This window comes from Cyprinus carpio, chromosome B19 (assembly GCF_018340385.1).
Source record: "Cyprinus carpio isolate SPL01 chromosome B19, ASM1834038v1, whole genome shotgun sequence".
In the NCBI taxonomy this organism is placed as follows: Eukaryota; Metazoa; Chordata; class Actinopteri; order Cypriniformes; family Cyprinidae; genus Cyprinus; species Cyprinus carpio.
Genome location: NC_056615.1, coordinates 7,366,423 through 7,383,196, shown reverse-complemented (window position 1 = coordinate 7,383,196; position 16,774 = coordinate 7,366,423). Strand labels below are relative to the sequence as shown.

General features: G+C 36.8%; 1 protein-coding gene across 4 annotated transcripts; it reads right to left on the bottom strand.

The window, feature by feature from the left end:
• Window positions 1-131: 131 nt before the first annotated feature.
• On the bottom strand, window positions 132-14,860 carry gon4la (gon-4 like a). 4 transcript variants are annotated; one of them, XM_042746084.1, is made up of 29 exons: window positions 14,684-14,860; window positions 13,790-14,003; window positions 13,555-13,617; window positions 12,678-12,886; window positions 12,494-12,568; window positions 12,293-12,343; window positions 12,027-12,077; window positions 11,859-11,957; window positions 11,661-11,774; window positions 10,774-10,938; window positions 10,127-10,337; window positions 9,946-10,047; window positions 9,819-9,859; window positions 8,875-8,984; window positions 8,581-8,785; window positions 8,343-8,429; window positions 8,075-8,243; window positions 6,246-6,375; window positions 6,016-6,163; window positions 5,789-5,905; window positions 4,269-5,681; window positions 3,575-3,668; window positions 3,317-3,417; window positions 3,030-3,227; window positions 2,788-2,931; window positions 2,463-2,705; window positions 2,166-2,347; window positions 930-1,032; window positions 132-622 (listed from the first exon to the last, which is right to left on the bottom strand). In XM_042746084.1, the coding sequence occupies exons 2-29, from the start codon at window positions 13,980-13,982 to the stop codon at window positions 506-508; spliced, it is 4,935 nt and encodes a 1,644-aa protein (XP_042602018.1). In that variant the 5' UTR covers window positions 13,983-14,003; window positions 14,684-14,860; the 3' UTR covers window positions 132-505. The 4 variants fall into 4 exon arrangements, with proteins under 4 accessions (XP_042602018.1, XP_042602021.1, XP_042602019.1 ...); XM_042746087.1 differs by having other exon boundaries at window positions 2,842-2,931; XM_042746085.1 differs by having other exon boundaries at window positions 12,033-12,077.
• Window positions 14,861-16,774: the final 1,914 nt, after the last annotated feature.

Genomic DNA, 16,774 nt, shown 5'->3' with positions numbered 1-16,774 from the left:
ATTGGCTAGTAATTCTACAGCTGATGAGATGTAAAACGCTCATTGGTGGATTTCTCTGTCAATCAAAGCTCCTCCTGGGAGATTGGTTTATTGCACGATTACGGTCAGAAAATAAAACAATACTCGACGTATTCTTGATAATAAACAATTAAATAATTTATTTGATATAATTCCTTCAAATTTAAAGACATGCGCAACCTTCATATAATTATTATGAAACAATATTAATAATAATTAAGACAATTCGCCGTAATTTATTAAACAATTAATGATTTAGGGCAGAAAAATATTTTTAGATCCCATAGAAAAATGTAACACTAACTCCATAACTAATGTCTTACTACTGTTTTAAGCTTATGCATGCCTTTAAAATCAAGAATCATAAATATGTTTTTTTTACCCAAATTTCTTAAAATCACTTCAGCAAAACAGATTTAAAGTGTTAGATTGTTTCTGCGTCAGGTCCAGCCTGCACGCATCCTTCAAGTTCAGCACATTTTTAATGTCAGTCTGGTTCATCTTCTATCGTGCCAGACTGGATCTCGGTGTCCGACTGGCTTGTGTGCTGTAACCTGCTGGATTTGTGGAACAACTTAACGAGGTCCTGAAAGCGCTCCGAAACCTAAGGAGAAAAAAAGGAAACATTGGTTGTGTTCCAGCTATGTGATTTATAACAGTCAGCCTGACTGCACTATACACTGGACCTCATGAAAGGTTACTGCACACTGCTGAGGAAAATGTTTAAGATCAAGAAGTGAATCTCAGAAAGCTGAAGTCTAGGACATAGTTTTCCCCCAAATAAAAATAAATGATATTTCGCATCGAGTTCATTTTAAGGAATGTTATGATTTCAAGTACATTGTAGGGTGAAATACAACCTTGAGATGATCTTTGAGAGGAAAAGCCTCTGAGTGTGAAAGAAAGCGCACCTCGTTGGCTGTTTTGTTGCCAAGCTGGGCTGCAATGGCATGAAACGTGTCCGGTTTGGCTCCTCTCTGCTGACAGGTGGTCAGTATTACACGGTCTGCCTCCCTTTTTATCACACAAACAAAACACACAAACATTCATTTCATACCATGAATATACATTTAAATGTGTGCTCAAGCTTCAGTAGAGGTGCACGGTAACACAATAAACAGGGTTGCGTAAAATACTGAAATGAAGCTTTGGTTTCCTTGCAATTAATTATTGTGAGTTTGAATAAAACTGGCTATAATCTACAAGATTTTGAATTGAAATTGTGAATGGGAAAACAGATAAAGAAACTACTGGTCTGTAACTAAAAGAAACAGTCACAGATTTTAATTATTCACCATAAGCGACAAAATATAACAAATTTGGACTAATTTTGACTTCCGTTTAAAGTCTGGGATTGCTAAGATTTTTTTAAATGTTTTTGAAAGAAGTCTTTTATGCTCACCAAGGGTGGATTTATTTGATTATTTGATGTAAATGTTATACAATACAAATTGTGACTTAAAATAACCATTTTCTAACTGAAAATATTAAAAATATATATACTTTTATTCCTGTAATGCAAAGCTGAATTTGAGCATCATTACTCCAGTCTTCAGTGTCACATGATCCTTCAGAAATCATTGAAATATGATGATCTGCTGCTCAAGAAACATTTCTGATTATTATCAATGTTGAAATCACGTAATATTTATGTGGAAACAGTGACAGATTTTTTTTCAGGATTCTTAGATGTTTAGAAAATTCTAAAGAAATGTTTTATTTGAAATCTTCTATAACATTATACATGTCTTTACTGTCACTTTTGATCAGTTTATGAATAAAAGTATTAATTTCTTTAAAAACATTGCTGAACCTTTTGAAGACTGAACACATAATACACATACAACACACTGGTTAGACATATTTCTCTCTCTATATAGTATCTGGTTTAAAGTGAGACCATATTCACTCAAACAGGATGCATCATAATTCTGCATTCTGTTTGTTATCTCTATTTACTTTCACGAGTTGAACTTAAGTTTAAAGGGTCTTTCCAATTAAATTCTGAATTGCACACAACCCTGATAACAGCCCCCCCCCCCCCCCCCCCCCCCCCCCCAAAATTTTGAAATTGCATGATTTACAGTCAAACAAAAACTGTAAATATTGCATAATGTCAGAGATAAATTTTGCACAACATTTCTAACCTCGTCCAGAGGACTACTTTTTTCCCATTTGGTGTGCGAGAGATATTTTTGGCACAGACTGAGCTTCCTGTGGCGTTAAATGAAGACTGTTCACTGTCCACTGAGGAAGCTTCAGCTGCCTCTTTTTTTGACTCTGTTGCTACACTGTGTTTCTTGGCCTTGATCTTTTTTGTTTCTGTCATCTAAGAGAGAAGAGGATAAAACAAACAAATGACATTATGATTATGTGGTATGCATACAGTTCAGATCTTTATATAAGAAAAGTCAACTATAAGAGAAGTTCTCTTTATGTGATACCTGAACATGTTTATCTCTTTTTCTTCTGTGCTTAATGGCTGTTTTGACTGGCTTCATTTTTTTATCTGGTAAGACAGTTCTGATTGGTTGATGTGCATGGTTTCCTTCCAAGCCCTGAATGGTTTTCACACAGTCTGCATGATCCTCATCTTGCACTCGTGGGTATAGCTGCTTAAAAAATTCCCAGAATGCCTCCAGCAAGTCAGTGTGATCACGGAACAGCAATGTTAGTTGAGCTTTCATCTGACAAAAAAACAGAGAAGAGATGTCGAATGCCAGAATAAAAAGGAAGCACTGCTTGTCTGCTTGTGCCGATTCTGAATACCTCTCTGAAGTCAGGAAGATCCTGTGAAGGACCCCCTTGTAGAATATGCACCACCTTTCTGTAGAGATCCGACTGCTCTCCAAAAGTACACTCCAGCTGGCGTAGAAACCGTCTGCTGCGCTCAAACGCCTGCTGCTCCTCCAGCTAAAGCCACACATTAGGAAGAGCATCGTTTGTACCATGAAACCTTATGTGTGCTATATTTAGCCATCAATATGAGAGTATTGTTAATTGTGCTCTACCAGGCCACACTCTCTGGCTTGATCTGGATGCAGGAAGGCAGCAAAATCCCGCAGCAGCTCAGGCCAGTCGCTCAGCACTGGCTTGAGTCTCGTCAGCAGCTCTAGTGACGTGCGACTTTCTGGATCTTTCTCAAACTCTGACAAAACACACAAGAACTCGTCCACTTTCCCAGGCACCGTCTGCAGCACCTCATACACCTGGAGAAAAGACAGACAGAATATTAGACTGAGAAAACTGACCTGTCACAACACAAAAACAAACATTAATATTTGTGTGCATTTCTTGCCTTCTCTAGGTAAGCCTGGGCAAAGGCAACATCTTTAGCGTCTCTGTAAGGATCGTCATCAGATGCATCATCGTAAATGACCAAAGGGCTCTCCACAGAACCTGGGAGTGCCACATTTACTCAGTTTAGTTTTAGAAGGACAGGACACACTAATAAACATTTCTGTAAATGTGTCTGCTTAACTATTACAACTAATGTTTCAGCTTTAGAACTCACAAAAAAAATTTTTTTGACTCCTTCATAATGACTTAAACTCACTTGCAGGTGGATGGTTTGATTTTCCATAATCTGAACTTCCTTCCTTTTCAGATCTCGTCTTTGTGTCCAGATGTGAGGATTTCTCAATGGTTTTCTGGTGTTTACAATGACAAGGTTAATCTAACATCTCATAAATATAAAATGCATGAACAGGAACTGCTATTATTGGGTGAATCTTTAAAAAAAAAGCACCTAAAGTAAAAAAAATAAATAAAAAAAGATATATATATATATATATATATATATATATATATATATATATATATATATATATATATTATATATATATATATATATATATATATATATATATATATTGCATAGAAGCCTATTTTGAATTTTTTTTTGTTTGTTTTTGCATTGTAACATATATTTTCATGACAAATTCTTCTAATTATAACATTATTATGTCGACATTATACAATTGTTTTGTAATTTCCAACAGACAGGATGCTTAAATAATTAAAAAAAAAAAAAAAATAATATTTTTAAAAAAAGATTTAAAAATAAAAATGTATCTGTATATAAAACTGTCATTTATATATTTTATTTAATAATAATTTATTTAATAATAATATCAAATACAATTATTTTTGTATTGAAGTATGAGAATATTTTGCATTACAGTATAAGAAAAAATTTGAAAAATGGTATTCAGTATAAATATCTCAAAGAGTATAAAAAATGATCTGACCTGAAGCTGTGGCACAAACAGGACATCTGAAACATCTCCACCTGTTTCCTCCTCCTCCTCCCCCGTCAGATTATTGCTGCTTCGCCTTTCTGTATTGTTCTGCTTCTCTAGTTTCTCTCTCCTGCCCAAAACCACCTCCATGTCAGTGTCTCCCCCCTCAACGCTGGGCGTCGGGCTCCCGGAGGATTCAGAAAGTGTGAGAAACAGCTCTCTGGGGTCCTTCTCACCACACTCTTCCACCTCATCCTCAATCAGTCCTCCATCATCACTATTCAGCTCTTCCTCTGCTGCTGTGGTCTCTTGTAAGCACTCAGTAAGAGCATCATGAACGGATGTCATCTTTGGTGGACCTCCTTGTGGCCCATCAGTGCTTTGGAAAGTGTCCGGAGTTCTCTGTTCCTTCTCTTTGCTATTCAGAGCTGAAGAGCGTTTCAAGGTTTGATCTTCTCCAGCTATCTGAGGGCCAAGGCTGCTGCCTGCAAGTACGTAGCCTGGAGGAAGGAGAAGAAACCGATTTAGAGGTTTTTGATGTACTTGAGCTAGAACACCAGAGTCCCTCGGTATAACTTTAAGTAGAGTGCCACAACGCTGACTAAAGCGATCTTTAGCCGATGAGGTGCAGGATGTCTTTATGATGGCGGTGGGACATTTTAAAGTGTTGGGAAGCGGAGGTGGTTGAAGAGTAATTATGAGGTTTGACCCTCTTGGTTCAATGTTAGAGGTGACTATTTGTGCAGTTTGATTCACAGCTATATGCCCTGAAGAACAAGGATTCAGCTCTGGTGCCAAAGCAGCAGGTAACGTGATGATTACGTCCCTCTGGGTTGCACCAACTTGAGCTCTCTGCGGAGAAGCAGAGATGCCTATTGGTGTACCTACAGCAGGGACAGTCCTTGAAGAGCTCAGTTCAGGTGCGAATGGAGCAGGCGGTAAAGTGACGACTGCTCCGCCTGGGTTTTGTCCCATCGGAGGCACGTGTGATAAGTTAGATACTATGAAAGGCCCTTTCAAAGCTCCGTTTCCAGACACACATGGATTCGGTTCTGGCCGCAGGACCAGTGCGAGATGAGAAGGGTTTGAAAGTGATGGACTCGGAACTGTGATTGTTTTTGGTAAAAGGGTTGGTAACTGGTTGAGAAACACTTCTAGCTCCTCAGCTGATGGGGGAGGTTTTAAAGGCTTGGTGGATTTAGCAGTCTTGTCGTTTTTCTTTTTGCAGGAGCCAGATGAAGATTCAAGTGTCTGAGCAAGGTCCTCAGGAAGCCTGGGAGGGTACCGCATGCCTGCAGAGAGGCTACAATGTGCTCCTGGACCTGGAGACTCAGTGGCTTCTTCTGCTGGATTGGCAGTCTGCGTGTTTCCAGATGGTTGGTTAAACATTCTTACAAGCTCATAAATGCGCTTCAGGTTTTTCTACAGAAGAGAAAGTTTCAACATTACACACATAAATCGGATGCTTACCATTTAGGAGCAATAAATGAGGATCAGAAGGCATTACAAAAACAGAGCAAGATTATTACCGAGAGCCAATTAGGCATGAGGCTCTTTTCTCTCTCCACCGGGGGGCGCTGGTCAGAAGGACTGACTCTCTTACAGGCCAAGGGCATGGGAGGGCATTTTCCAGTCACAAAGTATGTCTAAAAACATGGGGGAAAACACATCCCATTTTCTGTATAGTGAATTTTCGCATGTGAAATCCAGTACATTCAGTAGGAGTCCACATGATACACTGTGTTCATTCACTCACCTTGATGACATTGGCAAAGGGCTTATGACACGCATCGCGGATGTGTGAATTTAAACTGATAAAGCTCCTAGCAGCAAGCAGATAGCGACAAGTCATCTGCAGTGGGTTTAGGGTACTTCTTAAGTGCTTATGACCTAGAACAACAAGACTGAGGAGACAGAGAAAGAGAAACAACATCAGTCAACAGTGTGATTCGAGTATCGATTCAGGCTGATGCATGATGGCAGTACCAATCTTCTGCTGGAGTAAACTGTCCTTTGAATCTAGAAGGGCGCAGTTGGATTGTAGGAAGTAGCTCTGGGTAGAGAAACACCGGTCGAGTCGCCATAAGCCAGGCCAAAGAAGCCGGAAACTGACATCCTACCCAAAAAAGCATACAAACAGAGAGTAAAAAGATTAATTCTAGAAAGTTTACATTAGACATGTGCCGGTATTCGGTAATGCGAATGAATATGTACAATATTGTTATTGTGGGAACTTCTAAATACCGTGAATAATTATATTTTACAAATTATTCAGAATTTGGGATGCATTTTAAGAATACTTTTCCATCAACTGGTCAAAATGCACAACACCGCTTTATGCTGCTTGAAAGATGCATGTGCGCTCTGATGTAAACAAGGGCGCATGAGAAGCACATGGGGGAACACCTGACAGACGCGCTGAATGAAAGCACATTCACTCTCTGACAACAGATGGCGCTAAACTGCAGAAAATGCAGCCGATCCTGGAAACCCCATTAATAAAGCAGACATATTTAAATAGATTTAAATAGCCATTCAGGTTTGTGGATTTGCTATGGTGTTCATCACAGCGCCAAATACTTAAATATATTTTGACTTAATAGACTATTTATTTTCAAACTTTTTTTACATTTTAATCTGAACTACAACATGCACTAGATATTGTTTGAAAGTGTTTTGATTCTTTATTGTTCGTTCACACTTTAGATTAGGGCTTCAATAGTTAACATTAGTTAATTCATTAGTTAACAAACTGCTAATGAAAAATTCTTCTGAACTTTCATTAATCTTAGGTATTTCAATATTTAATAACATGTTAAAATTGAAAGTTGCAACTGTGTTATTTAATGAGCTAACATGAACTAAGACTTGTATTTTTTTTTTTAACAAAGGTTAATAACTTCTGTAGCAAATGTAGCTATTGCTCATTGTGAATGTTAATGCATTAACTAAGGTTAACTAATGTCTTATTGTAAAGTGATACCTATTGTTCTTTATAGTTCTTTTGCACTTTAATCTGTGTAAAACTTTTAATTTTATATATTTTTCTGTATTGCTTTATTGTATAATTATTTTTGTTATAAGAAAAAAGTTATTAAATCTGTTATACTGTTTTATGACCGCTTTTTTGAAAAGAAATTTCAATATCGTTATAATACCGTATACCGTGATAAAAGCATTAGCAATTAATCGCAATATGAAAATTTGATACCGGCATATCCCTAGTTTATATTTACAATTGCCAAAAATTAAGGCTGGAATACACAGTACAACTTTTGCTCTGTATTCCCCCTGATACAGTCGACGCTAATTGACGAAAGTCAGAGTTAGATTTGAGTTGACAAATTTCTTAGAAAATCATGTAGTGTTTGACGGTCACAGACTCCGATTTTTTAGCTTCAGACTATGATTCCAGCCAGTCGGAGGATATTAAACATGTTTGATATTTTTTAGCCAATTTTAGAACGCGTATTGTTTTCATTAGTCAAGCATCTCCTAGCAACAAGGAGCACGTTTCTGTGCGAGTTTGTTGTGATCTGAACAACTTTAAAGTCTGGTAGTGTATGATGCCCAGTTTTCCTCTGTGTCTATTTACAAAGTCGGAAACTGTATGATGCATAGTGTTGGAAAATCTGTTCAGATTTTGTAGTGTAATGCAGCGTTTAGTGTCCACTAGTTTCTCAATCACTACTACAATCAGACATCGAGTACAAAGTAAAAGATTTTGATCTGTAGTTTAACTTACACTGATCAAATCTGGCTTTTAGACAGTGAAGGAAATATGTAAATTATGCAAGGACAGGTATGTAAATTACCAGGGAAACATGGACTCGAGACTGTAGAGTCTCCTTTGGGTGACTGATCTAGCTCCTCCAGAAGAGAAATGGCCCCCTGAAGGTTGCAGGCTTTGAAGATGCTGGTGAAGCCATGCTCTACTGCACCGCAGGATTGGTCTCCGTGCTGGGCAAACATCTGCAGCTCCAACTGAGAGAGTACGATGGAAACAAGAGAGAGAAAATGACAGAATTAACATGTATCTGTGTACATCATGGGGTGTTTCTCTAATATGTGTGCATGCCTCACCAAGAACTGTCTGCTTGTTGAAGCCTCGGTCTCCAGACCTTTAACCGAACTGCACAACATGTTCACCTGCGTGAGGAGCTGCACGTGCTGCAGGATAAACAACACCGCTATTAAAAACCCCCAAACTTCTCTTAAAAGACATAAGGAACCTAATAATGAAAATCCAAAGGAGAAACTCATTGGAGAAAAGTTTGCACGTCTTTAAATTGACCAAATGAAACCATCATTTGTTCTAGACCTGCTGGATTTGCTGCTGTAGCTGTAGCTTCTGAGCTGCGTTCATGGTCAAGGATGTTATGGGGCTGGAGGGGCGTTGAGGGCAGGGCGGAGGTACAGGCACGCCTTTACTCTCCAACAGAGCTTTCCGTTTCTTCACCGCTGCCAGCTGCTCCCGCACTGTACGATATCGCTGCTTCAGGACATCTGCTAAAGGATCCTCATACCTAAACACAGTAAACATTTCACCTTAAAGTGCAACTGTATATCAGTTGTATACATGATGTGATGGTTGTGAAATGAAGGATGGACATACTGAATATTCTCCATAATGCCAGGCGGCTCCTGCAGGGGACTCTCCTCTTCCTCTTTTTCCTCTTCTTCCTCATGTCCTTCTTCTTCCTGACCCCCTATTTCATCCTGAAACTACAGGTGATGGAGAACAGGTTCAGCACAGAGGAAGAAAAACAGACACATGTTCTAAGAAAAGCTAGGTCTTGACAACTGAACTACTTTTGACTAGTAGGGCCCTATGAAATCTATTTATTTTTTTCAATGTTTTCTGTTTTCATTTGACTGGATTCTATTTTAATTGATTATTTGAATATTAAAAAGGGTGTCTGATCAGTTGAATTCATAAAGCAATTTAATAATTTATTCAAATTGTAAAAATAACAATGCTCTATGAATTGTGTTTTGTGGTTTTTGAATTCTGTGTTGTATGTGCATTATATGATTTAATACAACTTTATTATCAAAAAATGGTGGCAATCAAATTAATGTACTAATTTCATTGACATTTAGTTTACATTTTAAATACAATTAATAACATTTTAAAATGTCATCAAATTAAATTGCTTTCATTTTCCGGAAAGTGCTGCACAGAGATTTCTGTTCTTCAAGTTAAACCAAAGTTTTATTTTGTTGGGCTCTTATGAAGACCTTAGAGTTTCTGTGTATCTGAAGATAGTTTTATCAGATGAAATGGTGAGATGTTCATAAAGCAGGTCTGGAGATGAAGTTTATGTGTTTGTGTCCTTATATAGTATGTGTGTATAAGACAAAACCACACCATTGAGTCACAGAGATGTGCAGAACATGCAGACTTCATATTTCAACAGCAGCCTTTCTGCACTTTAATATTCACAGATTACTGTATTCTGCAATTCCATCCAAGTTTTTCAGGCAACTAGACAAGTTGAAAAACAATCTTTTTATTAGGGATGCACAAGAATATAAGATATAAAATGAAATCCTTACTGCGTCAAATAGCTCCTCCATCAAGTCATTGACTTCCTTTTCTGAGTAACAAAGGAAAGAAGAAAATTAATATCTAAAAAAAAACATAACAGATGATCTGCCAATCATTTCTCTCAAATGAACTCACTGGTGATGCGCACTGCCTTGTCATTCCTATAGTCCTCCACATCAGGCTCATCAATATCAGCCAGAAAATTGTACTCAGGGTCATCTTCATCATCACCCTCCTCTGGTAAGAGAATTAGAGAGTTTTGAGAAACACACATGAGGAAGCACACACATAGTAAAGTATTTCAGCCTGTCTGTACCTTCATTCTCCATATCTGAGCTCATGAGGCCCTGCAGCCACTGCGTCCATTCTCTGTCCTCAGGGGCGGAGCCTAACTCATACATGTCTGGAGTGATGTCAGGAGCACGTAGCTCTGCCTCCAGGCGCCCCAGAGGGACGTTCCTCAGCGGGCGCTTGGATCGTGTACGAAATGAAATCAGGCTCTCCTCTCCATTAGCACTACTGAGACTCTAATGCCAAAGAGAGATTCAGTTTGAAGAAACATTAGAATTAACAACAGGTGTAGAACACGAACAAGATCCATTAACTTTTAACAATACAGAACATTACAAAAAAAAGAAAAAAATATTATGGTTTCCACAAAAACATTAAGTAAAACAATGGTTTTCAACATTTATAATAATGTTTATTATACAGCATAGTAGAATGATTTCTGAAGCATCATGAGACACTGAAGACTGGAATAATGATGCTGAAAATTCAGCTTTAAATCACAAGAATAAATGAAAAAAATATATTCTAAAAGACAAAAAATGTAAAATATATATATATATTTCAAATGGTAATAATATTTCGCAATATTACCGTTTCTGGTTTGGCCAATAACCCCACCAAAAACACAATTGCTTGTTAATTATATAACAGCAGGAGTGAAGTGAGATGCACCTGATAGGACTCCATGCAGTCAGGGCCGATGGCCAGCTCCTCATCCACCGCATGGAGTTTCTCTAAGAAGCTGCTCTCTGGTGGGGCCCTGGAGGGGGCCGCTGGTGCTGGTGGGGGTCCCATTGGGGTGACAGCCACTGTCAGGTGCCTGGATCTGCGAAGGTTCTGTAGAAATGGGTAAAAAACATATGTTTTTGTGCATAGTAATTGATTTGTGCTTGTTTTTGAGAGTTTAAAAGATATTTTAATAACATCTCTGATTTAAACTATGTTGTATTCTGCTTCTTGCATGAAACATTTTTAATCTTTTTGGCAATAATTGCTGTTTGGTTGAGATGATGGTTTCTTTAACTGGGAAAAACAGAGGTCATAAAGTTATTTAAGGGCAAGAACCCACTGGAGGATAGAAAGAAAGTAATGTTTATTCAGCAGGGATGCATTAAATTGACTCAAAGTGACAGTACAGACATTTATAATGACAAAAATTTCAATTAAGTGCTGTTCTTTAGAAATTTTTATTCATCTAAGAATCTTGGAATCTTTTTACAACAATCTGAAGCAGCACAATTGTTTTTTAACATTGGTAATAATAAGAAATGTTCCTCCCTTGAAACAAATTACATATTAGAATGATTTCTGAAGGATCATGTGACACTGAAGCTATGATGCATAACAGGAATATATATATATATATATATATATATATATATATATATAAAGGTTGTATATAAATTGCAAAACATAAATCTAACTGACCCTAAACTTTTGAATGGTAGTGTAGTGTAATGTAATGGTAATGAAAAAAACAAAAAGCTGAAAAACACTGAACACTGTATTACGTTTTATTTACGTTTTAGCTATGGCCTGTCCATGTACGGATCTCTTACCGGTCTCGAGCTGCTGGCTGTGTCCTCCTCATGTTCAGAGTGTGATCTGTGGAGGTTCACTCGACTGCACCGTGGAGAAGACGAGGAGTTCTCAAAGTCACTTTCCAGAAGAGTCTACCAATCACACACACAAACAGTCTCTACAAATTCACTGAGGACAAAACCGTATCAAATCACACAAAAATCATTCTCCCCGACCTCCTCAGCTGTCTCATCCTCCTCCTCTTCATCAGGCCGATACTCTTCATCAGAGGAGTCTTCCTCTTCTAAAGGAATATCCACAAACTGGGGACCCTTCTGTAAATGCATACATCGTTTAATATAAAAGTCTGCTCCTGTTCTTCTACATGTTTTATTGCTGGTTACCTTCACCTCTGTGGGCTTCTTAATTGGCGAAATGTTCCAAGCGGGAATGACCTACAGAAACAAACAAGAACACCTCATTGTGTTTCTTAATGTTTTATGACACTTACAGTTAGGACAATTAAAGCATGTTTAACAACCTGAAATGTTAAGTAGCTATTAAATTATGCAACTAATATAAATGCTGCGAAATTAAAATAGATAACTGTAAGCATGTAGCAGTATAATATATGTTACTTCACAGCTCCTATGCAATAAAAGCAACTTACAACTCCTTTCTCCACAACCTCCTTTAGTTTAGAGCGGGTCATCTTGGGTTCCTGAGAGACAGAGAGAGAAGTGTGTAGTTTTGATCATGCTCTTAATTAAGTCTGCATATTAAATATGATACATCTTGATCATGATGCGGGGTTAACCAGCTGTCAATCACTTTCCAGCAGTGCAGAGGATTGCAGGACATTTATACTCACAAATACAGGAATGGGTTCAGTTTCACTGATAGCAGCTTTCATCATGGCCACAACATGCTCATTAGTGATCACTTCCTGCAAATGGAGAGTAAAGATGCTGAGCTACTTGCTCTTTACAAAGTCAGCTGGATGATCACAAAAGACTTCATATGCCTGAGGAAAGACTGAAGCAGTCCACACTCACATGAATGATGCTACGAACATTCGCAGAAGTCAAGTTAAGTTGTCGAGATTTATTTTCCAGTTCTCTGTCCAGCTCTTGGTCAATCTCCACCTCTGGCTGGATTTCATCTTCAGCTTCCTTCTGCTGAGCTTCTGCTTCACTGACCGCGTCTCTTTTCCTCCTCAAACCTTTCCTTCTGCCCGGCGCCCGGGTTCCACCCTGTTCCTTGTCTGAAAGAGAGCAACATGGAGGCACATTTCAGACTGTTTTAATACATCTGGGAACACAAAGTGCAACAGCTACGCATTTATTCATTTTCGCGTTTGCATAATTTCCAACATTTTTGTGAACAGATGTTTACAGGATTTCACCGGTACTCCAAAATATAAAAACTCGAGGCTTTGGAAAATTTGAAAGTCAACCATTTAAAATATTAATATTTTAACTTATTAAATTATTATTATTAGGCCTAATATTATTATTATATTAAATTTCATCACATTTCTAAAACCCCAATGGAACCATTACCCAGCATCAGAGAAACACGAACATGCACATGTGTTGAGAAATTATTTAAATGTTAATTCCCAGAGTTACAAATATAGTAATATATACTAATAGTAATATTGTAACGCAAGTAAAGGAGGGTTCAGCTGACAGAACATTTGTGAATCTCTACTCTCCAAGATGTGCCATTTTAATTTCAACACTGTTTTTATTCTAAATAATTAAAAACTGATAAACTGGGGAAAAAAATCCACCGATCCACCGATCCACCATGTGCGTGCCATCCCTGGTCTCTGTTTTTTAACTCAGGCTCATGATGCTTTTGAGAGTTGCACCTCTGATCCATATATCTGTGAAAAAATGAAATGAGGAGAGTCCTTTGAGAACTCACTGCATGTGATCTTCTCAGCATCATCTTCAGGCTTCTGGATGCATGCAGCATGCTGTTCTTGACCTGATGGCAGTCACACAAATGCTTCTCATTAACAACATGGTCCAAGATACTGGAATAGCACAGTATTACCGCAGTAAATGTGGCAACGTCGCCACTGTCTTTTAAGTTAGTACTAGGACATTCATATATGAAAATATGAAAGCATAAAACCGTGTGCAGGTAGGCAGCTCACTATGTTTTGAAGATGTCTTACTGTCAGACTGAGGGCTGGAGGCTCTGATGGTACTGAAGTGTCTGTGTGATCCTGTAGCGTCTGTGACCTCGCTGCTCTCAGACACTTCCTCCGGCTCTTCAGTTCTCGCCACTTTACACTGAGAAAGCCCAGTCTTCCTATTATTTAATCTACGTTTCCGGGATTGATCCATCTCCCATTGCTTTATTCACACCTGTCGGGATAAATACCATCCATACTGCAGAACAAATAATGATACAGATGTACAGTGAAGACTTCCATCTGAATAACTCCTATTCTTTTCATTCTGATCGTTATTATGCCCATTCCCTGTGGGAAACTGTTTGGGACCCTGGACCACAAAACCAGTCATAAGGGTCCATTTTTAGAAATTGAGATCTATACAGAAAAAATAAGCTTTCCACTGATGCATGGTTTGTTAGGACAATATTTGGCCGAGATACAACTATTTGAAAATCTGGAATCTGAGGGTGCAAAAAAAAAAAAATAAATAAATAAATAAATAAAATAAATTCTAAATATTGAGAAAATCGACTTTAAAGTTGTCCAAATGAAGTTCTTAGCAATGCATATTCCGAATCAAAAATTAAGTTTTCATATATTTACTGCAGGAAATTTACAAAATATCTTCATAGAACGTGATTTTTACTTAATATCCTAATGATTTCTGGCATAAAATAAAAATTATAATTTTTTTGAATATTATGTTGTGCTTTTCTATTGCTACAAATATACCCGTGCTACTTATGACTGGTTTTGTTCTAAATATTTGTTTTGATATATATATTTTTCTATATCTCGCTTTGTTTTTGAGGGTAAGCGACAGTACAGTGAAGCAGTAACTGTTAGTGTTGTCTGGGACGGGAACGTTACCTCCATTATTACTGCCATATCAACAGAATATTCCGCTTGTCATATTTAATAACGCTGTAGGGCTTCTGTGCAAACATGATGAACAATTCCAACACTTTATACACACCCCGCCAACACTGTACATCAGCGATGCGACTGCGAGAAGCACAACAAAAGCGCGTCACTTCCGGCTCCCAGAACGGAATTAGTGAATGTGAAAATAAAAGTCCCCTAACGGGTATGTACAGGCATGTAGGTTATGCGATTTAATTTTTTACTAATTTATTGATTTTTCCAAAAAAGTAATAGACACATGACTTCAGGGACAGACATATGGAAATCGGAAAGAATGTTTCTAAGTGAAGTGACCAACCTCAAAGTTTAAACCTTTCGAATTTATTATAAGTCAGGTTACATCCATAGACTGTATGGTTACATCTAATCATTTATCAAATGCTTAATTACAGCACAAATGAGAAGAAGCACGAACAATTTATCTATACAAACAATTTATTATTTAAAAAAAAGAAGAAGAAAAAACATGACTCTTTAGAAATATCTATTCTATTTATATTGAATCTATTTGTTTTTCTTTTATTTTTTTTTTATTGCTTGTTGATTTAATTTTTGTTCTCTCTATTCTATTTCTATTTCTATTCCATCTACTTGTTTTCTTTTTATTTATTATAAAAAAACTTGACCATCTAACACTAGCACTCTCTATTCTATTTCTATTCTAGCTACTTGTTTTCTTTTTATTTATTAAAACATGCTAGCTTTCTTTATTCTGTTCTTTCTTTTTATTATAATAACCCTCTGTTTCTATTCTATCTACATTATAATCTTTCTATGAATTATAACTTTGTTGTACACATGTGTTTTATTGGTTTGATTGTCCTCATTTGTAAGTTGCTTTGGATAAAATCGTTTTACTAAATGATTAAATGTAAGTGTAAACCATAAAAATAACTAAAACGATAACTATATTAGCATCCACACCAATTTACAACTTTTGTTTTTTATAAGTGTATGATGCAGTTATGTCATCTGCAAATAAAACTCTCAAGCATTGTGTTGGGTGGATTTTGATCAGAATTAGCTGGAAAAACATGATCACCAGATCCCAATAATATTTTTCATAGGCCTATGCAATAGCCAGAAGTGGCTGAACATTATTAACATAGATAATGTCATGACATGCCACTTTATAACATAGCTATGATGCACAGTGATACGCAATAGGCCTATTATTTTTATACAAAATCTATTCAAATTTTTTGAAATTCAGCTAAGGGTTTAAAACCAGCATGATTACAAGGCAAATGTATAAATGACTCATGCATGATCTTTTCTGAAACCAGTTAAGCACAAATCCAGCCCTGCATCTGATTTCATTGGTCAACTACCAGTCTTTGGCAGATTCTGTGCCAATTGTTCAGAACCACATTCTAGCATACTATACTATATATATACAGTATATACAGTGGGTAATAAATAAAAAATAATAAATTAATAAATCTGCAAAAATGTCAACAATTCTGTGTTTTTCTGTCAATATGGGGTGCTGTGTGTACATTATTCAGGAAAAAAAATTAACTTAAATGATTTTAGCAAATGGTTGCAATATATCAAAGAGTGAAAAATTTAAGGGAGTCTGAATACTTTCCGTACCCACTGTATATATATATATATATATATATATATATATATATATTATATATATATATATATATATATATATATATATATATATATATATATATATATATATATATTAACATGCGTTTAAATGATTGTCTAGAGAAATACAGAGTTTTATCTAAAATTCACTAACAGTAATAGTCTAAAAATTCTCATTTAATAACTTTAAGTTAATTACTTCTAACTTGTGACAACAATGATCTGGCTAAGTGACTGTCTTGCTAGTATAAGACATCATTTTCTAGGCAGCACATGAATAAATGTAATGTTTCAGGTCTGGAGGTAGTGTTCCAAAGATGTCACCCAGTTACATTTGTGTCTTTGCGGGCAAATATGTATGACGTACAAATGTGTGTGCGCGTTTAAACTCTTATTGATCCCTCTCTTCCCTTAATGCAGGGATGGATTAAT